The following is a 22,022-nucleotide window of genomic DNA, read 5'->3' as shown; positions in this document are numbered from 1 at the left end:
GGACGAGGTACAGTATACCAAAACAGTGGAAAAAGATGCAAGTATTAGGCTAGGTAGATTAGTAAGATGCATGAATAAAAAGATGCAAAACATATCACAGAAATTAAGTTTACAGTTACACAGAAGTTCTGTGTAGTGAGTTATGGAAAGTCAGTTAAGGTCTGCTGTTATGATTACTGCTATTCCTGAGCTGCAGTGTGCAGTGATGCTTCAGAAGAGTTTGTTGGAGGGGGAGGAGAAAAACAAGGCATGAGCTGGGTGAGAATCCATGATGTATCTGAGAGTTACGTAACTCCTTACATATAACAGTACATACTGTTCTTGTTTAGAATAAAAAGAAATAAGTGAATCTAGAATGCAGTCACTTTATATGCGGCGATGTTGCAATGCCAAAAAGCATGTTTTTGTTAGTTTGTTTGTATTTATTTATATAAGTTTATGTAACATGATCAGCAAGGTTTTAACCTGCTATAACTGGAATGCAGAGCTATAGTTATTAAACAGCTAAGTAAAGTGAAAAAAAAAATCAAAATGTGTGTGTGTGTGTGTTTTGTATGCTACTTGGTCAATAAGTTACTCTTCCGCAGCGGTGAATTAAAGACTATTGAGGACTCAGGCAAAGACTAATAACACTCAACCTTGATTAGGCTAGATAGCATTTTGTCATAATATAGACTAGTAAAAACCTGTGAAATGTGATGTGAGTAAACAGACGCAACTCATAATATATATATATATATATATATATATATATATATATATATATATATATATATATATATATGTGTGTGTGTGTGTGTGTGTGTGTGTGTATACACACTTGTACTTTAATTAATTTGATGACAGTTAGTCGTTGTGTTGTACATGTTGTTGTGCAGTTGAACCAGGTCTGGTGCGCCCCCTGGTGGCAGGCCCACGTTAGAGGAAACCCACGCGCACAGAGCAGTGGCTGAGCTAACAGGCTAACCACAACAGCATAGGAAGTACTTCCGGTAGGTCAGCGTATCGGCCTGTAAAGTTTGTCATAACTATTCATCATCGGAATTACTTTAAAGATTTCATAGCAGTTTAGCTATGAAACTAAATATAAATACGAATAAAACTATCACAACGCACAGCTGTGGTGCTTTGTGGACGGAGATGAACTGTAATCAGTTTGAAGGATCTCACAAGCGTGTGTCCAAGAGGAAGCAATAATCAACCATCTTTCCTCTGCCAGCAATAACAAGAAAAGAGAGGCTCTAAGTAGGGCTACAGTTCTCAATTTATTGTCTGTTTAATGCTAAAGAGAGACTGGACGTTGGGTTTGGATTTTTGGTTTTTTTTTTTTTGCCGCACACTAAGGGCCAAAGGATTATAGAAACCCCTCCACCGGCACATCCAGGAGCGCAGCGTTTAGCAGATCACCTACTTGATTTTTTTGTATTTCTTTTTTTCATGTTTCCAACAGGTTTACCTTCCCCTAATCCCCCAGCGCCAAGCCAAGAGGCCAGAGCGGCAGCTTCGGATGTGAACAGCGACAGCAGTCTCACACCTTGTAGGAAGAGGAGGATTCACAGCTCGGACAGGGAGGACACTGACTCCGTCTCTGCGTCTCCCAAATCCCCCAAAGCCGCGTGCAATTCCTCTGCGTCCTGCTCTTCCTCCTCGTCGCAGCACATCCAGAAGAAATTGCGGTTCGAGGAGCGCTCGGAGTGCACAGGACTGGATGTGAAGATGGCAGAGGAGTCTCCCACCGCATCGTGCTCCAAGGCTAAAAGCGCGTTTTTCTCCGGTCACGCTAACGGACTCACCAAATCCGTCGGATCGGCGACATTCGCCAACAGCAAACCCGGAGCTGCTAAGAAACTTGTGATCAAAAACTTTAAGGGTAAAAGAGCCCAAACGTCTGGCCTCTAGCTCCATGTCTGTTTGTCCCTTTGAAAACGTGCATCAGTTTTACATTTACATTCAGACTTTAACACGAATGCATCATTCTTGTGTACAGTTTGTTGTCACATAAGAAAATGACAGTGTTTATAATCTAATGCATGAGCACTGGGTCTCCAGCTGTGTCCATCCAGAGGCATTTAAAGTTTATAATACTACAAGTACTTGTGTACCTCAGTTATGAGTATTAGGGCCTGTACATGCAAAATATGCCTTTTAATTAATGACAATATGAAAATCCTATTTTGAATGACCGAGATAGGACAGAAAGAGTACGCCTTCATTAGAAATTCACGTTGCAGTGTAAGGATTAAAAAAAATGCTCCCATATGACCCGGACTTGTTTCCGTGTACTTGTGTTACACACACTATTAAATATTATGGCTAGTGTTATAACAGTTTAGGCTTCTTATAGTCCTTATAAAATGTCAACAAACTTTGAAGTACACAGAGTCCTATATAAATAACTTCCAGAGTCCAGAACATATTATTATTTAGTGATATTTTAATGGCATGTGTCCTCGTGTTATATGTATATGTGTGTATGTATATATATGTATATGTGTGTATGTGTATATATATATATATATATTTTATTATGTATTCTGTATTTTGACAGAAAAGCCAAAATTGCCAGAAAACTACACACGTGAGACATGGCAGAAGTTGAAGGAAGCAGTGGAGGCCATACAGAATAGCACGTCAATAAAGTACAATCTGGAGGAGCTTTATCAGGTGGGAAAAGAAGTGCTCTACACTGCTCAGACTTGTAGCCATTACTGCTGATAGTAACACCACCTAATAGTGATGTCCTTGTTCAGTCAGGCTGTTGTATATGACTGTTTCTGCAAATTTAGTACACATTCCCTGTAGAAGTATTAAAACCGATAGCACTGCAGTATGTTTTCCATATATGCATGTGTTACCACTAAATCTATATTCTTCATATTTTCAGGCTGTTGAGAATTTGTGCTCCCATAAGATATCTGCCAAGCTGTATAAGCAGCTAAGAGTGGTATGCGAAGACCACATCAAGGCACAAATCGATGAGTTTCGAGAATATCCTTTTCGACATGTTGATCTTGCGAGGTTTGCTGTGATGAAAGCCCTGTGTTTGCAAATCCATGTGAATTCTGTGAGACATAAACTGTGATATGAAACCAGAGTTAGATAAATTTTGACTGACCTGACGTCATGATGCCTTTTTCTTAACCCTGCTGTTAACGGACTCTCTGGACAGTGTGCTTTTCTTGAAGAAAATAGACAAATGTTGGCAAGACCACTGCAGACAGATGGTAGGAGAACTACCTTGACATTAAACCATCGAGTTTAATGATTCTTCTGTAAATATTTAAAATGAAAATATTGCTGTTAATCATATGTTTGACATGGCAGCACTGTTTGGGTTTCTGTACTGATTAACCACAACTCTGCGATGCCCCTCGGAAAGTTTATTATATTGGCTCTTATGGGAAATGTACACTATTGATTAGTAATGATGGTTGTCTTTATTCAGTCAAAGTGCTATTTATTTCTTAGACATTTATTTTTTAGATTACCCTAAAGCTATAGAACAACGTGGTGTTTCTAGATGGTCAAAAACATAAATCTGGGTTTTTATTGCTGCAATTGCAGTGGTTTTATCCTGATGTTCTCTCTAGCTGTATATTATTGCAGGACATTAGCATATGTTGTTTCATCGTTGTGATATATTAAATTCACTACTTCTCTTTAGCAGTTGTATTTAGAATATTGTACTGAGTTACAGTTGTTTTTTTGTGTACTCGTAGAAAGTGGGGATTAGTTTTTTTCATGCATATATTTCATATATGTTGTCTATTGCATTTTAACCTATACACTAAGTAATGTTTTGTCTTCTTGGCTTTGTTTTGTTTTACCAGATCATGATTAGGAGTATATTTTTGTTTTTGGACCGCACATATGTTTTACAAAATTCAATGCTGCCATCAATCTGGTATGTATCCTTATTTGCTGTAAGTTTAATGAATCCCAACAAATGTTCTTTTTTTTTATGATGAGTAAAAGTCCACTTTTTTTGTAATCTTTAGGGATATGGGACTGGAGTTGTTTCGTTTCTACATCATCAGTGATTGGAAAGTACAAAGCAAGACAATTGATGGGATCCTGCTCCTCATAGAGAGAGAACGCAATGGGGAGGCTATAGACCGCTCTCTTCTGAGGAGTCTACTGAGCATGCTCTCTGACCTACAAGTACTACTAAACCACATTACATATGTGTTAGATAAGGAATAAAACACATAAGGGTTCACTGTTATGTGAAAACAATCAACGGCAGGATAATATAAACCAGAATTGATTGTTTTCCTATAATAACATGTCCTGAAGTGCTTTATTCCTCTAATACCAGAGCAGGTTCAATTTTCCTTTTTTGTCTTCATTTTTGTTTGTTAAAGAATGAAATTTTATGTTTTGTCTATTTATTCTTACTTTTAATGCTGTGGAATGTCCAAAGAACAAGTTAGTTTCAGTTATCACTTACATTATAGCAGCTATAAAACAGGTGTTCCCTAACCAGCCTCTCTTTTTGATGTCATGAGGAATTGCAAAGCCCTCCATTCTGAAAGCTTTCCAATGTCAGAAAACGTAAAGTTACAGATTTACCTTTAACTGTTACAAGTAACTAAAACTTTAGTATATGAACATGTAAACATGTCAAAATCAGACTATGTGGTGCATACGCCATATACAGTGCCCTCCGCTAATATTGGCACCCTTGGTAAATATGAGCAAAGAAAGCTGTGAAAAATTGTCTTTATTGTTTAACCTTCTAATCTTTTGTTTTAAAAAATCTCAAAAATATTCTGCTCTCATGAATATCAAACAATTGCAAACAAAACACAGGTTTATCAAAAAATATGTGTTAAATATAGGTGCGTAACAATTATTGGCACCCTTTTAGTCACTACTCTGTGCTACCTCCCTTTGCCAAGATAACAGCTCTGGGTCTTCTCCTATAATGCCTGATGAGGTTGGAGAATACATGGCAAGGGATCTGAGACCGTTCCTCCATACATAATCTCTCCAGATCCTTCAGTTCACCCCACAGGTTTTCTATGGGTTTCAAGTCAGGGGACTGGGATGGCCATGGCAGGACTTTGATTTTGTGGTCAGCAAACCATTTTTGTGTAGATTTTGATGTATGTTTTGGATCATTGTCCTGCTGGAAGATCCAACCACAGCCCATTTTAAGCTTTCTGGCAGAGGCAGTCAGGTTTTCATTTAATATCTGTTGATATTTGATAGAGTCCATGATGCCATGTATCCTAACAAAATGTTCAGGTCCTCTGGCAGAAAAACAACCCCAAAACATTAAAGAGCCACCACCATATTTAACCATGGGCATGAGGTACTTTTCCATATGGCTACCTCTCTGTGTGCGCCAAAACCACCTCTGTGTTTATTGCCAAAAAGCTCTATATTGGTTTCATCTGACATAGAACCCGATCCCATTTGAAGTTCCAGTAGTGTCTGGCAATCTGAAGATGCTTGAGTTTGTTTTTTGATGAGAGTAGAGACTTTTTTGTTGAAACCCTTCCAAACAACTTGTGGTGATGTAGGAGACTTCGGATTGTAGTTTTGGAGACTTTCTGACCCCAAGACGCAACTACCTTCTGCAGTTCTCCAGCTGTGATCCTTAGAGATGTTTTGGCCACTCGAACATCCTCTTCATAGTGCGTTGAGACAATATAGACACATGCCCTCTTCCAGGTTGGTTCATAACACTTCCAGTTGACTGGAACTTCTTATTTATTACCCTGATGGTGGAAATGGGCATTTCCAATGCTTCTGCTATTTTCTTATAGCCACTTCCTATTTTGTAACTCTCAACAACCTTTTGCTGCACATCACAACTATATTCCTTGGTCTTACCCATTGTTATGAATGACTAAGGGAATTTGGCGAATGTGTTACCTCATATTTATACCCCTGTGAAACAGGAAGTCATGGTTGAACAATTTCCTGTTCCTAGTCACCCAGGTGTACTAAAAATTTTTAAAATATCAATGGGAATATACTTTTTCTCATATGAATTAATAGGGGTGGCAATAATTGTTGCACACTTATATTTACCGAAGATATTTTTTTGGATAAACCTGTGTTTTATTTGCAATTGGTTGATATCCATGAGAGCAGAGTATTTTTGTGATTTTTGTTGTTTGTTTTTGTTTTAAAGAAAAGATCAAAAGGTTAAACAATAAAGACAAATCTTCACTGCCTTCTTTGCTCATATTTAATAAAGGTGCCAATATTAGTGGAGGGCACTGTAAGTTGTTACTATGAAAACGATAATGTACTTTATTAGAACAAGTGCATTAATATAAACCGGTCATTTGCCTTGCAGCTGGCACTACTGTCCGAGCTACGCTGTTATAGAAAATTAATTAACAACTTCTTACCAGAATGATCAGATATGAGAACCCTCAATAACACTGTACCTGCAACTGTCTACTCCTTATCATTGTTTCTAACATTATATATAACTGTATACCTGTTATTGACCCTGTCTGTATCCCAAACTTATTTCTATCACTATTCCTAGTCCTATATATGTCTCAGCTATCCCAATCCCTGTCCTTTATATCATTCTATTTTTCTCCATATCTATTTATGCCTATCCATATTCTAATCTTTAACATTCATTTAATCCCTATATCCAGCTTTATCTAAAATCTTATGGTCCTTTAGATCATCTCATGACTCGTACAGTTCATGCCATCATGTTTCCTGTAATTTGTGGCTGTTCTGGAAGTTAAATGTTCTTAAATAGTCTGTTCAAATCTGTCTTTGAACAGATTTATCAAGATTCCTTTGAGCAACGCTTTCTGGAGGAGACAAATCGGCTGTATGCTGCAGAAGGTCAGAGGCTGATGCAGGAAAGAGAGGTGATGTACCTGTTTATAATGTTGGGTTTTAGAGGATTATTCCATATATTGGCACAAATATTTGTCTTGTCTGTATTGTGCAACTTAGAAAGCTCAATATGTACAATCTAAAGCCTACATGCTTATGGGACACACACTGTGCCACATTTATCTGATTTAGCTGATTTTCTTCACGCTTGCGTGTGTTTGTTGATCACCTGTAAAGTGCAAAGGGAGTTCCTGACACAGTTGCATTTAGTGACACCCACAAAACTCCATAAAAGTTCAAGAGTACAGACAGCTGGGAGCACGAAATGAATGATGAGTGTAACAACTGAAAGACAAGTGGAAATGCTTTCGACTCAATTCTGTACCATTAAAAATATTTATTAATATTAATAACAATAAGCAAGTGCTAAATCTTCTGTCAGCTGACTCTCTCGCTTGTTTATTTTTCATATTCTTTAATGCCAGTAATATAAAATGACTGGTTTTCACAAAATTTTCTTGATGGTCTTGTTAATCCCTGTCCTAGTGAGGCCATCTGATATATGCTGCAAATGTAGTAAAAATAAACAATTTAAACTCGACAGTATATTCCATACATAAAAGTGGCAACTATAAATGAAGTAAATTTTTCTCCTGAAGGTGCCTGAATATCTCCATCATGTAAACAAACGTTTGGAGGAGGAAGCAGACAGGGTCATCACATACTTGGACCAGAGCACACAGTAATGCTTAAACTCATAATCAGCCCACAGAAAACTGATTTTTACTCTGGATATTGGAAATGTGACTGGTTTTCTGTGTGATCTGTCTTAGAAAACCCCTCGTAGCCACTGTGGAGAAGCAGTTACTTGGTGAACATCTGACCGCAACACTTCAGAAAGGTACTAGCTTGGAAGATGACTCATGAAAGAACAAATTTTTTCTTCATTGTTGGGATCAATTCAACATAAATTTTTTTTTTTGTGGAGAAACATTAATTTTTTTTGCCAAATGTTTGTCATGGTGTGCTAGGGTTGAATCATCTGCTGGATGAGAACCGTATCCAGGACTTGTCTTTGCTATATCAGCTGTTCAGTCGAGTTCGAGGTGGAGTGCAGGTCCTTCTGCAGCACTGGATTGAGTATATCAAGGTAAACTGGAGGTCTATAAATCTTGATTGAGCTTCAATTAATAAAAAAAATATTACTGAGTAAAAAAAAAAATCTTTCCTGCTTGTGCTGATATTGTTTTTATATAACAGGCCTTTGGTAGCACAATAGTTATCAATCCTGAGAAAGACAAGACAATGGTGCAGGAACTGCTGGACTTCAAGGATAAAGTGGATTCCATTATCGATATATGCTTCATGAAGAATGAAAAATTTGTAAATGCCATGAAGGAAGCTTTTGAGACCTTCATCAACAAGCGGCCGAACAAACCTGCAGAGCTCATAGGTGAGTACCGCTTGAAATGTCTTTGTCTGAGTTCATACTGCTTTATTGCAAGATTTAATCTCATTAGAAATTGCAGTCTAGTTTAGAAGTTCAAAGCAACGGTCCTGTGTGAATATTACCATAATTTTCTTGTAGCAAAATATGTGGATTCAAAACTGCGGGCAGGAAATAAGGAAGCCACAGATGAAGAACTCGAGAAGATGCTGGACAAGATTATGATCATATTCAGATTTATTTATGGTGAGATCTTTGTTTCCTAGGTACACCACCCCAGAACAAACATGTTTTGTTATTACAACCGAGCTTTCTTTTTGTTTAATAGGCAAAGATGTATTTGAGGCCTTCTACAAAAAAGACCTAGCAAAGAGGTTGCTGGTCGGAAAAAGTGCCTCTGTTGATGCTGAGAAGTCAATGCTCTCAAAACTGAAACATGGTAATTGCTGCACATGGCTGTAGATTTCTGTATGGCTATAATTCATTTAAGCAAATTGTTTAATGATACAGGACCTAGTGTCACTATTTCACTGAACAGAGTGATTACGGATTGCTTTTTGTTGTTGATTTTAGAATGTGGAGCAGCTTTTACCAGTAAATTGGAAGGAATGTTCAAAGACATGGAGCTCTCGAAAGATATCATGGTGCAATTCAAACAGGTAATGGTTTTAACTGAAGTCCAGTCGACCGGTTGAGTGCTTACGTGGCTTAACATCTTAACATACCTTTTATCTTTTGTTCTCTCACCTCAGTACATGCAATGCCAAAATATCCCAGGTAACATTGAGCTGACCGTGAACATTCTCACTATGGGTTATTGGCCAACGTATGTCCCCATGGAAGTTCATCTGCCTGCAGAGGTTTGTTTGGCAAAAAAAAGGCTCAAATCAACATTATAATTAATTGATAAATAATTTGAATTAAGATAAATTATTCATAGTGTTCTTGTTTTTATTGTCCAAGATGGTGAAGCTACAAGAAATTTTCAAGACCTTTTATCTTGGGAAGCACAGCGGAAGAAAACTACAGTGGCAGTCGACATTAGGACATTGTGTATTAAAAGCTGAATTCAAAGAGGTACACCAGTTTTGAGGCACATTAGGGGGAAAAAAGCCTTCCAGTGAATAAAACCTTGTGTAAATCATTCAGTGAAACGAAATTAAACGCTACCCTTTAGCTTGTAGATTGAAATTTATAATTAATAAACTGCATCCTCAGAACCAAAAGGAGCCCTGAGACAACTTAACCTTATTTCTGATTTTCTAAAGGGGAAGAAAGAGCTTCAGGTGTCACTGTTTCAGACATTAGTTCTGCTGATGTTTAATGAAGGAGAAGAATTTTCCTTGGAAGAGATCAAACTGGCAACAGGAATAGGTATGTGTAAATATAGAATTATTTTTCAATGTGTCCTCATTTTAAAGTCACTGGGATATTTGTTTTCTCACTGGGAATGATGAAGTCTGGTGTGTATGTGGTGATCAAGGAAAACACGTTACATCTTACTGTGAAAAATTATGAAACACAAATGATCAGAAATGTCTGCCATTAATATACTGTGACAACTCAGAAACAGATTTCACCCAAACAACATGGAATTTTTCAAATTGGGGTCTAGGCTAACAGACGTTCTGAGGTAAATGCACCGCTAAAGTAGTTCCAGTCAGGTCTTGACTGCAGTACAGTTCCATATCACTTCGCCAAGTTAACTGAAATAACAGAAAAGGTAGCCTACTGTCCACCACATTTAACAGCACACAAAATGACAGAAAATTTTGATTTTCCAGAAATAAGTAAGTAATAATTGACGACGGGCTGTTTAATTATTAGAAAAATAAAGCGCACCCGAGTTGGTAATGCAGCCATGAGGCGAAGCGGAGGATTGAGCCATTGATATGCAGTTATTGGAGAGAGAGAGAGAGCAAAAAAAAAAGGAACAAAGCGTGTGAGAGAACACATGATTACAGTAATGATACAGAAAAGCCTGCGAACAAGTATCAATATTTATATGTTGTAATGCAAAACCCTGTGAACAAGTAGGCCTATTGATATTTATTTATTTGTTCTTTTTTTATATTATCAGCATGAAACGAAAAAAACTCTCTCTCTTGCTCTCTCACTCTCTCCAATAACTGCATATCGATGGCTCAAGCCTCTGTTACCAGTTCTAAAATGATGTTTTGTAATTAGCTTCAGACGCTTGAGATGGGATGCGTAATAAATTAGTTCCACACACAAAAGCGTTTAAAGGCAAGGCAAGAATTCTTATCAAAACCCCCAAAAGCAAAGATGTGGAAGTTTTCCTGCAATGACAATTTCAACCACAAGCTCTTCAGGATTAAGATCAATCAGATCCAGATGAAAGAAACGGTACACACCCCATCGTGACTCTTATTTCATCAAAAATATCCTCTTGCCTTGGAGGTTATGAAACATTTTATTTTATGCATGACGCCTGGATTACAGGTGGAGGAGCAAGCTAGTACTACAGAGCGAGTTTTCCAGGACCGGCAATACCAGATTGATGCTGCCATTGTCCGCATTATGAAGATGAGGAAGACTTTGAGCCATAACCTCCTGTGCCACATTTATCTGATTGACAAAAACCCTACAAATGTCTTGAAATAAAACATCTGAATAATGTCTTCAGGTGTAGTAACTCTGGTATAAGCAGAATAAATAATTGATTCTGGTCTGTTTAAATATTAGAAACTAACGCACATCCAAGGTGTAATTGACCGGTGTCAATTATCCCTACTTGAAAATTTTCTGGCCAAGTATGAATTTCTCACACCGTGAATGTCACAATTTGATTATGTTTTTGGATACTTACATGTCATATGTTAGTAGATATGTGCAAAAGAGAAACATATTTTGGCTCAAGAAAGCCTGATGTTTTATACAATATAGATGTGTACAGATATTATGCAAAATACAACCCTGTGTTTCAGATAAATGCTGTAATACTTTTTAAAATATATCCAGTAGTTTTCCTGATAGTGGCAATGCGCTTTAATTGACTTCTAATGCTACCTAATGGAAATGAGGAAGTTACCTATTGGAGAGAGGAATAACTGTTTGTTTGTTTGTTTGTTTGTTTCTTTCTTTCTTTCTTTCTTTCTTTCTTTTCCTTCCCCTGTCTTGAAGATAGGGTGTGGGTAATTGGTTCTGTAATTATTTGGAATTTCAAGTGGAGGGGTTGTGGGAGGGTTTAAATTGAGACATTGGTCTGCTGTTGACCAGTACTTTTCATTGAATGTACCATTAAGCTCTGTCTTGGTAAATACTACTACTAATAAAAAAAGATCAGGACAAATATATCAATTAGTAAAGTAATGCAAAATATTTCACTAAAAATAAGGCCAATAATTATTATTTCAAATGTCTACAGAGGACAGTGAGCTGAGGCGGACCCTCCAATCCCTGGCTTGTGGCAAGGCAAGAGTACTTACCAAAACCCCAAAAAGCAAAGATGTGGAAGATGGAGACAAGTTTTCCTGCAATGACGATTTCAAGCACAAGCTCTTCAGGATTAAGATCAACCAGATCCAGATGAAAGAAACGGTACACACCCCATTGTGACTCTTATTTCATCAAAAATATACTCTTGCCTTGGAGGTTATGAAACATTTTATTTTATGCATGATGCCTGGATTACAGGTGGAGGAGCAAGCTAGTACTACAGAGCGAGTTTTCCAGGACCGGCAATACCAGATTGATGCTGCCATTGTCCGCATTATGAAGATGAGGAAGACTTTGAGCCATAATCTCCTAGTGTCTGAGGTTTACAACCAACTCAAGTTCCCTGTAAAGGTGAGGTCAAATGTTTGTTCAATTTTGATCATGTGCTTTAGAGGCATCATAATTAATTTGCAGAAGCAAATACAAGGTAATCTATAATAATAGTTCTTGTATACATTGGGGGAAATAAGTATTGGACACGTCAACATTTGTTTCGGTAAATATATTTCTAATGAGGTTATACACATGAAATTTTCACTAGACAACAGTATTAACTCAAGAAATCCACACACACACACACAAAGAAATCCAATCATTAAAGTCCATAAATAAAGTTGTGTGTAATAAAGTGGGATGACACAGGAAAAAAGTATCGAACACGCTAAGAAAAAGCAGTTCTCTAAGGCAAGGAACCAGCTGAAATTCGTAAGTAATTATACCCCCTGTCTGTGCAAATTAATATTAGCTAGGTTAGTAAATTGATGGTCTATAAAAGTCTTTTCGTTACCAAAGTGTCACACAAGAAACATCTCATGATGGGTAAAAGCAAAGAGCTCTCCCAAGACCTTCGCAATCTTATTGTTGCAAAACATATTGATGGAATTGGATACAGATGTATTTCAAAACTTCTGAATCTTCTAGTAAGCACCATTGGGGCCATTATCCGCAAGTGGAAGTAACATCACTCCGTCATCAACCGGCCATGCACAGGAGCTCCCGAAACACTTGGAGACAGCAGGTGCCATCGTCATAGAGAAAACAATAGGCAATGCAAAGTGTGGTCAGACGAGAGCAAAATTTTACTTATTGGCTGTCATACTACACACCATGTTTGGAGAAGAAATGGCACTGCACATCACCCTAAAAACACTATACCAACAGTGAAGTCTGGAGGTGGAAGCATCATGGTGTGGGGCTGTTTTTCATCACATGGTACTGGCAGACTTCATATAATTGAAGGAACGATGAATGGAACCCTTTACTGGGAGATTCTTGAGAAGAATCTGCTGCCATCCACCAGGATGATGAAGATGAGACGTGGATGGACCTTCCAGCAGGACAACGATCCGAAGCATATGGTTGTCAATTGGGAAACTGTCAATTGATTTCAGAGAAAAAAAAATCAAGGTGTTAGAATGGCCCAGTCAATCACCTGACTTGAATCAAATTGAACAAGATTTAAAGACAATATGTTTAGAAGAACGGGCCAAAATCACACCTGAATACTGCGGCCGATTAATTTCTTCATACAGGAAGCGTCTTGAAGCAGTCATTACAAACAAAGGCTTCTCCACGAAGTATTCAATACATTTCAGTTAGCGTGTTCAATACTTTTTTTCCTGTGTCATTCCACTTTATTACACACAACTTTATTTATGGATTTTAATGTTGTGAATTCTTTACATTTCTGGATTTCTGGAGTTGATACTGATGTCTGCTGAAAATGTGAATAGCCTCATAGGAAATGTATTTACCAAAAAAAATGTTGACGCGTCCAATTCATATTTCCCCCACTGTATAAAGAAGCACAATATTTATCAAGCAAAAGCGTACGTATAAATGTTAATTCATGCCAAGTGTTTGTCTCTGCCTTGCAGCCTGCTGATTTAAAGAAGAGGATAGAGTCGCTCATTGATAGAGACTACATGGAAAGAGACAAGGAGAACTCCAATCAGTACAACTATGTGGCTTAGAGAAAGAAACAGCAATGTATAGAAGGAAGGAAAGAGTGGAGAATAACAAGAAAGAGGAGGCTGTTCTCAATAAACATGTGGAATAGAATCCTCCAGTTATCTTTACCCTCTTTAACCCAGTGACCGACAACTGAATGGAAATTGTTCTCTGGGGTATGTTCTCGGCTGGATTGCATGCCCATTAAAAGAAATGTATTCTTCAGTGTCAGAGCTCCTCTCTTTGAATTGGACAATCCCAGATACATGATTCCCACCCTCACTTTTTTATTTACTTAAAGGAAAAGTGTATTTATTTTTCAGAATTGGTTCCAAGTCCATTTTGTTTGGAACATCCTTTTCTGCTTATTTTTAAGTCACATTTCCTTTTAATTCACTGTGTATTCTGTGCAAAATGTTATTGCGTGTGGAGGAAAAAATGGAAAAAAGATCTTGCTAATAAAATGAGAAATTTGTTCAGTGCTGTAGCAACATGAGTGTATAACATTAAAAATAGGATTTCACGTCTTTAATGGGAAATCTATACAGACAGAAACAAAGCTTCACTACTGGAGTCTACAATAACTCACAGGTTATTTGAAAATGGACAAAAAAAAAAGAAGCCTTGAGACATTAAGTGGTAGAAGCCAAATTCAAAGTACTAAAACTGTGTGCCAAAATAGATAAAAACAAGCACTCATTATGTTATAGGACGAATTCATGCTGCTAAACTTGTCAATACATATATTCCTTTCTACTCAGCTTTTTTTTTTGTTTGTTTAATTTTGTGTTTATAAATATGTCATGCCCACATCCACCTTGCACCCCAACTTGGGCATGGATTTATTACTGCAATGTTAAGGGTAGTTTTCTAATAAAAATCCTGTTTCATTGCAGTTGGAGGGTAAACTTTGTTTGCTGGGAATTAAAATAATGCAGATGAACATTTTTTCCAGAAACTAAACAGTATAAAAGCACAGCAGTGTCATAATTACATTATCTTAGTAACTCGAAGATTTGTATATCCTTGGCATATTACACTGAGAAACTCCTGTATGGCATCACTGGATGAATAGAGTTGTATGATTATAGTGTTTCGATAAATCATAAGTGGACAATTATCTCTTGTCTGAATATGTCTGCTTGTTTTTATTGCTTCAGATTAAATGCCTGTGTTTCCATTATCATGTCCTTTTTCTATTCAGCTACCTATTTTTTAATCATTCATTTTGTGAGGCGTTTTTGAAAAGGCAATTTTATGAAAGACACGTGAACATTGGTTGCGTCAAGCCTATATTATCAAGAGTCCTGGGTTAGGGTATTATGGAAAAATATTCCTGTAATTGTAGATCCCCAGGCAAAAATTATGGAATCACCACACTTGGTTGTGGATGTTCACCTGGCTTTTTTGGTTCATTGCAAATAAACCACAGATATGACAAAACAATTTTTGTTTAATAGTTGAACATTCTGGCTTCATGAAACATACCTCAAACAAATTATATTAAATTGTTTTTATTAATGGCATATTTTTTTTTGTCAAAAACGGCTGTGTGTGTGTATATATATATATATATATATATATATATATATATATATATATATATATATATGTGTGTGTGTGTGTATATATATATATATATATATATATATATATATATATATATATATATATATGTGTGTGTGTGTGTTATATATGAACTGAATAGGTTTAATATCAACCTCAATAATATCATCTTAGACATAATGTGTTGTGTCACTGGAAGGTTCCAGAATAAAGACCTTTATTATGGCTATAATAAATAATTGCACACGTTTAAACACAGCCTAATGTTTGAATAGTTGGATTTGGTTAAAAAAAAACTAAACGCGATAAGGATTTATTTTAATAATTAAAGGTGTCTCTGGCTGCATAATGTTTGAGAAGCCCTTGCTCCCGAGAAATCGCTTAGTAATAATATTCTTTATGACAGCAAGCGTTGCTGCTCACGGTTTTGAATTGCCGTAAAGAGTGGAAGACTGTCGCAAAAGGCGTCCGTATGTCGTAGAGACTGCTGCGCTGTGTTGCTGCACGACGTGAGGATTGAATCGTTTATTTCATTGAACATCTTCTGTTACATGTTCTTTGTTAATTGTTGATTCCTAACCATTTTTTATTTTAAACAGTACGAAACATAGCACAGAGGATAGAGATACATCCAGCAAAAATGTTTAAAAAGTAAGGATGGGCTATGCCTAATTAAGACTTTTTTAATACCAATTTAACAGTTAACAGCTTATCAACATGTGCGTGTAAACTAAGTTCATGTTTTCATTAATGATGAGATGAAATCAGAACAATTTATTTCGCGTAGTATTTCTACGCTAACAGCTTACTAACCTGCTCTCAGTTCATAAAGCCAGTCTATATGCTAGCTAGCCAGGAAGTTCACTGTCTTACAGTTTATGTATTAGTTATGGCGCTGGTTAATATTCGGTTTATTACATGGTTAAATGTATTTGTGTGTACCTGTGTTCCACGGAGACCATGCTATTTGTGTTTCCTCGTGTATGGAAGTGATTAGTAGTAAAGAGACAGTGCATACTGAGAACTTAGTAACGTTTTACGTCAGAGGTTTTTACTAAAGCAACTCTGTGAAGGATTATCAGTCAGTGAATTCCTATAAAATGTGATCAGTGCTCTAATCTTTCTCTATTGATTGACCAGGTTTCGATCAAAGAGCCCTGTGAATCATGTGGACTGAGCTTTATTGACCAAGTACACTGGGAAATAGGTTCCCAAACCTGGTCCTGGACACCTCCTTGTCCTGCACATTTGAGTGTGTTTCCTGCTCTGACTTTACAGCAGAAGCCCTACTTCTTGTCCTGGATCATACTGAAAATGCAAAGGGACGGAACTTTTACTGACTCAAAATCCTGCCTCCAAGCACTAGAATCTGTTAAGACAGATCATCCAATAATTGTTGATATTTTCATTAAAACAAAGCAGTTATGGAGACACAATTACAGCATATATACATATATAATTACAGTGTATACATTCGACAAGTGGCAAGAGCAATGTCATGAGACAACGCCTTTTATCAGGTAAAACTCTGAAACACTTCTTTTGTAAGATGGACCCAGGAAAACGTTTACAATTTTTATCACGAGCAAATTTATAGGATCTTTTAGAGAGTCGTACTTACGGAAATGTTGAGTGACTGATAAATACCTGTATTCGCCATGAAATAGCTATTGAAGATGGTAGGGCAATAAACCCAAATACAAACAAACAATTTCCTGCTCTAACACACCAGTTCCAACTAATCAGATAATTAACAATTATCCCTTAGTTGAATAGAGCAGGGGAAACACAGAATTGTGCAGGACAGGAGATACTCCAGGACCAGGGTTGGGAACATTAAGGACTTAGTCTTGGTTGTTGTTAATCATTAACAACAACCCAGACATTAATCCTTACAATATGATAAAAAGGACATAAGGGGTGGCTGTGGCTCAGGTGGTAGAGCAGGTTGTCCACTAATTGTAGGGTTGGCGGTTCGATTCCTGGCCCGCATGACTCCACATACTGAAGTGTCCTTGGGCAAGACACTGAACCCCAAGTTGCTCCCGATGGCAAGTTAGCGCCTTGCATGGCAGCTCTGTTACCATTGGTGTGTGAGTGTGTGTGAATGAGACACAGTGTAAAGCACTTTGGATAAAAGTGCTATATAAGTGCAGACCATTTACTTAAACAACAATAATATAAAACACGTCTGCTGTGAGCAAAAGTGGATATTATTTATGACTGTTGCACTGTAAGTTAAAAAAATGATGTGAATCAGCTTGAACTATAAATGTGCAGATGTGTTAAATGGTAGGATTTTTCATTCAGCCCCAAACCAGAAAGGAAACTCAAACAGGCACTTGACTTTGATTCATGTGTCGTAGAATACTTGCCAAAATAAATACTGTAATCTGTTTCTTGCTATATATCATGTCAGATTTTGGAACCAAGCTTACGCCCAGGTAAACAGCGCACTAACAATCTGTTCTGCTCAGAGACTCCTTAGAAATAAACAGTAGCGCAACCTTATAACAACTTACGCATTCATCCATAACAACTCCTGACAGTCCAGACTAAATAGGGACATAACTAAAGGACTGATATTAGGCTCTGATTATCTTTATCTGAGTATTTCCTCAATCCCATATGTTAATTTTTTAAAATTCACTTTAATAATGCAGTTGTTCCTGTTTTCCAGGTTTGACGAAAAGGAAAATGTCTCCAACTGTATTCAGCTAAAGACGTCTGTAATCAAAGGCATTAAGAATCAGCTTGTTGACCAGTTCCCTGACATCGACCCATGGCTCAATCAGATCATGCCCAAAAAGGATCCAGTCAAAATTGTCAGATGGTATGAGATATGGAATGCTTGTAAATTATAATTACTTACTTTTGTGAGTTCAAAAGTCTTGCTTAAGATGATGTCTTAATTATATATTTTTGATTCTTATTTGTTTACTATTGCAGTCACGAACACATTGAAATTCTGACAGTAAATGGTGAGCTGCTCTTCTTCAGGCAGAGAGAAGGACCTTTCTACCCAACCCTGCGACTCCTTCACAAATGTAAGTCTTCGAAAACATCAAATACCCTAACTTGTGCCAGTACAGATTCATGAGTAGAGAATAGGCATATCCATGTTTATTATTTATCTATTATACGATAGCACTGTTGAGTTCTTGATTCTGATTGGTCAGAGGGTGTCTTGTATGCTGTACATAAACTAAATCTAATAATAAACGGATTAAACGTGCTGTTGAACAAAGAGAAGTTTGGTTGTTGATAATAGTAAAATTTTTTGTAATGAGAGTCTCCAGTGTCAGCATTTTGTAACAGCCAGTAAGTTTTCTGCCTGGGAGTCTTCTGGTTTCTTGGTAAATGCAATGTGCATTGTTGTATTATTAACTTGAAGAGAGCGCAAAAAGTTGGTGAGGGACCACTTTTTATACAGTGCCTTCCAAAATTATTGGAACAGCAAGGCCAATTCTTTATTTTTATATATACACTGAGGACATTTGGGTTTGTGATCAAAAGGTGAATATGAGATGATGGATAAGAATTTCAGTTTTAATTTCCTCATATTTATAACTTAGAACATGGCACCTTTCATATGAACCCACCCATTTTTTCAAGTTATCAAAAATACTGGACTTATAGGTATTTGTTGCTGCCCAGGTGTGCTCGGTTAATTGATTGTTTAAATCATTAATAGTTCTGAATGTCAACTCTTGGTTTGAGCTATAAGTTTTGCCTGTGAAGTCTGCATTTGTTCTTAAAACGGAGAAACCAACATGAAGACCAGAGAGCTGTCTATAAGAGAAAAGCATGCGATTTTGAAGCTGAGAAAAGAGGGAAACTCTATACACAATAAAACAATTTGAAATGTCCTGTCGAAGAAAGAAACCACTGATGTTCTAACAACCCGACATGGAACAGGTTAGACAATGAAAACAGCAGCAGTTAATGACATTATGTGAAACATTGTGTGAGCTCTGAATAAAACCCCCAAAACAACAGTCAGTGACATCACCAACAACCTCCACAGGGCAGGGGTGAAGGTATCACAACCCACCGTCTGAAGGAGACTTCAGCTGCAGAAATAAAGAGGCCATACCACAACATACAAACCACTCATCAGCAGTAAGAATTTGCAAAGAAATACAGAGATGAGCCACAAAAGTTCTGGAACCAAGATTAACCTCTACAAAGTGATGGAAAGGCCACAGTGTGGAGAAAGAAAGGATCTGCTCATGATCCAAAACATAGAGGCTCATCTTTGGAACATGGTGGAGGTAGCGTCATGGCCTGGGCTTGCATGTCTAATCTTGCTAATCTTTATTGATGATGTAACTCATGGTGGTAGCAGCAGAATGAGTTCAGAAATTTACAGGAACACTTTGTCTGCAAATTTACAAAGAAATACATCCAAATCAATTGGGAGAAACGTCATCATCCAGCAAGATCCAAAACACACTGCCAATGCATTTCACCTTCTGAAGAAGAGAATGAAGGGAGAAATGCCCAAAACAAACAACAAATGAAAGAAAAGCACTTTCCAGAAAGTACAACCCTGGAAAAGCATCACAAAAGAAAAATGCAACAGTTTACTGATGTCAGTGGGTCACCGGCTTGATGCAGTTATTGCAAGCAAGGCATATACAACCAAAAATTAAGTGTTATATACTTTAAAGGATCTGTTCCTATACTTTTGCTCACATAAAAATTGGGTGGTCTGGCACCAAAGGTGCCATGTTCTAAGTTGTTTAACACATTTAGATGTAAATATCAGGAAATGAAACCTAAAATTCTGATCTACTGTCTAGTAAACATCTTTTGATCTCAAACCCAAATGTGTTCAATGTATAGTGAAAACAATAGAATTGGCCTTGCTGTTCCAATACTTTCAGAGGGGACTGCAGCTGCTGTGACATGAGTGATAACAGGAAGTAACACTATTTTGTGGACATTACACAGCATTAAATGAAATTAGATAATGATTAAAAAGTGCATGTCATTCTTTAGTAAATAAAAATGGTCTGCCTTGGCAAATTACTCTGGTAAAACAGGAATAGAAGGCTTCAGAACATGCTGTTATAGGACAAATAATCAACTTTGGGGTTATAACAATAATGGTGCTTTGTGTCAGGCTGCATCACAAGACCCTGCCCTTGATTGTTGTCCTATATGTCCTGTCCTGTTAAATTTTTTACACAACTCCAATTGGATCAGAATCAAAATTCTGTTATGATCTTGACCTAATAGCTTAATATGATTTAAAGTGTATTAATAGAAATATAAATCTGCATTATTACAGGGGAAAAATGTTTTATGTTAAAAATATGTACATATAGTTTTGTTTTCTTTGTTTTAAATATAACAGGCAAAATATAAGTAAGAGGTAATGTGTTATGTTAGTAAAATTAAAAAAAGAAATGGAAAAATTGCTTAACCCAGGATCCAATATTTGATGCATTGCTCTGGCATTTCTTGATTCATGCACAATCTGTTATTGTACAGATCCTTTCATTCTTCCACACCAACAAGTTGATAAAGGAGCGATCAAGTTTGTTCTCAGTGGAGCGAATATCATGTGCCCCGGGCTGACGTCACCAGGAGCGAAACTCTACCCTGCTGATGTGGACACAGTAGTTGTATCCTCTGAGATTCTGCAGCACAGATTATTTCAGCAGAGATAAATGTTACACTTTGTCACAGAATAAAAGACAGGTTATTTTTGTCCTTGACTCATTGTGTCAGGCAATAATGGCAGAAGGCAAGCAGCATGCGCTCTCTGTGGGTGTGATGAAAATGTCTGCAGAGAACATGTAAGTAGCCTTGCTCTTCAAATGTGAAATTCATTGCAGAAAGTACAAGCAAGGTGATACACGAAGTTAATTGGATTGTGTTCTGTGGTGTATTCTACCTGAATAACCATAATCATTATTATGTCTCAAAACAGAGAGAAGGTCAACAAGGGGATTGGGATCGAGAATGTTCATTATCTCAATGATGGACTGTGGCACATGAAGACATATAAGTAATAACAACATAAAATGTATGTTATTAAAATCTCTGACCTGCCAGACACCATTCTCTGCCTGTCTGCTGTACATCAACGGTAAACCACGCTGAAGATTAAGAACCCAATGCACTAATAAAACCTGCATTCAAGCCAATCTGAACCAGCGTTTTTATATATCAGGATGTTCTCCAGAGTCTAAACAGCAGTGTAAAGTCCACTGAAACCCAGTGTTCCAAGGTGAAAAGAGCTTGTAAATCACCCCAGATTGTCTTACTTCCACATGTAGCTCAGCAAACTGTACCTAGTACACTAGGTCTTTTTGGGATGCTACTGTTTGTCAAATAACACAATATACTTCATTTGTCATATATAGTACTTAGTTAGCACAGCAGTGACATTGGCACAGTATTGAGTGTGTATCAAGTGCAGATGTTTTACTCTTTATTAGAAACATTTTTCTGTTTAGTCCACTGTGTAGGTGTACAGTTTGAGACTTTGGATCTACAGGGATCTCTTTTATTATAAAAAATTAACAAAGTTAATACAATTGTTCCTAAATTGGTGAATAAGATGTGAGTATAGCCAAATTTTTCCTTTCACAGTGTGTGACTCTTCTTATTAACCATTATCATGGCCAGTTTCTGATCACAGAACAGTGATCACATCAGATCATTTTTGGTTTTTTAATTATTGGGCCAATTGATACTGTGTGGTCAAAAGTATGTGGACACCTAACCATCACACCCATATGTACTTTTTGAATATCCCATTCCC

The 22,022-nt window shown here is 37.1% G+C and overlaps 2 protein-coding genes across 4 annotated transcripts; both read left to right on the top strand.

The window, feature by feature from the left end:
• The first annotated feature begins 926 nt into the window (after nt 1–926).
• Nucleotides 927–14,861, top strand: cul4b (cullin 4B). 2 transcript variants are annotated; one of them, XM_053682228.1, is made up of 21 exons: nt 927–992; nt 1,451–1,870; nt 2,549–2,664; nt 2,885–2,988; nt 3,155–3,224; nt 3,831–3,904; nt 3,999–4,161; nt 6,765–6,854; nt 7,482–7,564; nt 7,656–7,723; nt 7,854–7,972; nt 8,083–8,275; nt 8,411–8,515; nt 8,598–8,708; nt 8,843–8,928; nt 9,022–9,129; nt 9,233–9,346; nt 9,538–9,643; nt 11,658–11,830; nt 11,927–12,079; nt 13,606–14,861. In XM_053682228.1, exons 2-21 carry the CDS (start codon nt 1,717–1,719, stop codon nt 13,699–13,701), a joined length of 2,286 nt encoding a protein of 761 aa, XP_053538203.1. In that variant the 5' UTR covers nt 927–992; nt 1,451–1,716; the 3' UTR covers nt 13,702–14,861. The 2 variants fall into 2 exon arrangements, with proteins under 2 accessions (XP_053538203.1, XP_017329973.2); XM_017474484.2 differs by lacking the exon at nt 927–992 and having other exon boundaries at nt 999–1,870.
• An 853-nt stretch (nt 14,862–15,714) lies between these two features.
• Nucleotides 15,715–21,402, top strand: mcts1 (MCTS1 re-initiation and release factor). 2 transcript variants are annotated; one of them, XM_017473305.3, is made up of 7 exons: nt 15,715–15,753; nt 15,844–15,895; nt 17,925–18,077; nt 18,194–18,291; nt 20,744–20,877; nt 20,984–21,051; nt 21,186–21,402. In XM_017473305.3, exons 2-7 carry the CDS (start codon nt 15,885–15,887, stop codon nt 21,265–21,267), a joined length of 546 nt encoding a protein of 181 aa, XP_017328794.1. In that variant the 5' UTR covers nt 15,715–15,753; nt 15,844–15,884; the 3' UTR covers nt 21,268–21,402. The 2 variants fall into 2 exon arrangements, with proteins under 2 accessions (XP_017328794.1, NP_001187990.1); NM_001201061.1 differs by having other exon boundaries at nt 15,750–15,895; nt 21,186–21,399.
• The last annotated feature ends 620 nt before the right edge of the window (nt 21,403–22,022 follow it).

The sequence above is a fragment of the Ictalurus punctatus genome, chromosome 8, assembly GCF_001660625.3.
Source record: "Ictalurus punctatus breed USDA103 chromosome 8, Coco_2.0, whole genome shotgun sequence".
Lineage (NCBI taxonomy): Eukaryota > Metazoa > Chordata > Actinopteri > Siluriformes > Ictaluridae > Ictalurus > Ictalurus punctatus.
Note: the sequence above shows the minus strand (reverse complement) of the source record. Positions and strands in the feature narration are given on the sequence as shown.

Coding starts and splice junctions, on each gene's coding strand:
- mcts1 (XM_017473305.3), top strand. Junction 18,078..18,193: donor CCAGTCAAAATTGTCAGATG/GTATGAGATATG, acceptor TTACTATTGCAG/TCACGAACACATTGAAATTC. Junction 18,292..20,743: donor CCTGCGACTCCTTCACAAAT/GTAAGTCTTCGA, acceptor GTTATTGTACAG/ATCCTTTCATTCTTCCACAC.
- cul4b (XM_017474484.2), top strand. CDS start 1,438: ATGTTTCCAACAGGTTTACCTTCCCCTAATCCCCCAGCGCCAAGCCAA. Junction 3,905..3,998: donor TCAATGCTGCCATCAATCTG/GTATGTATCCTT, acceptor TGTAATCTTTAG/GGATATGGGACTGGAGTTGT. Junction 9,644..11,657: donor CAAACTGGCAACAGGAATAG/GTATGTGTAAAT, acceptor AAATGTCTACAG/AGGACAGTGAGCTGAGGCGG.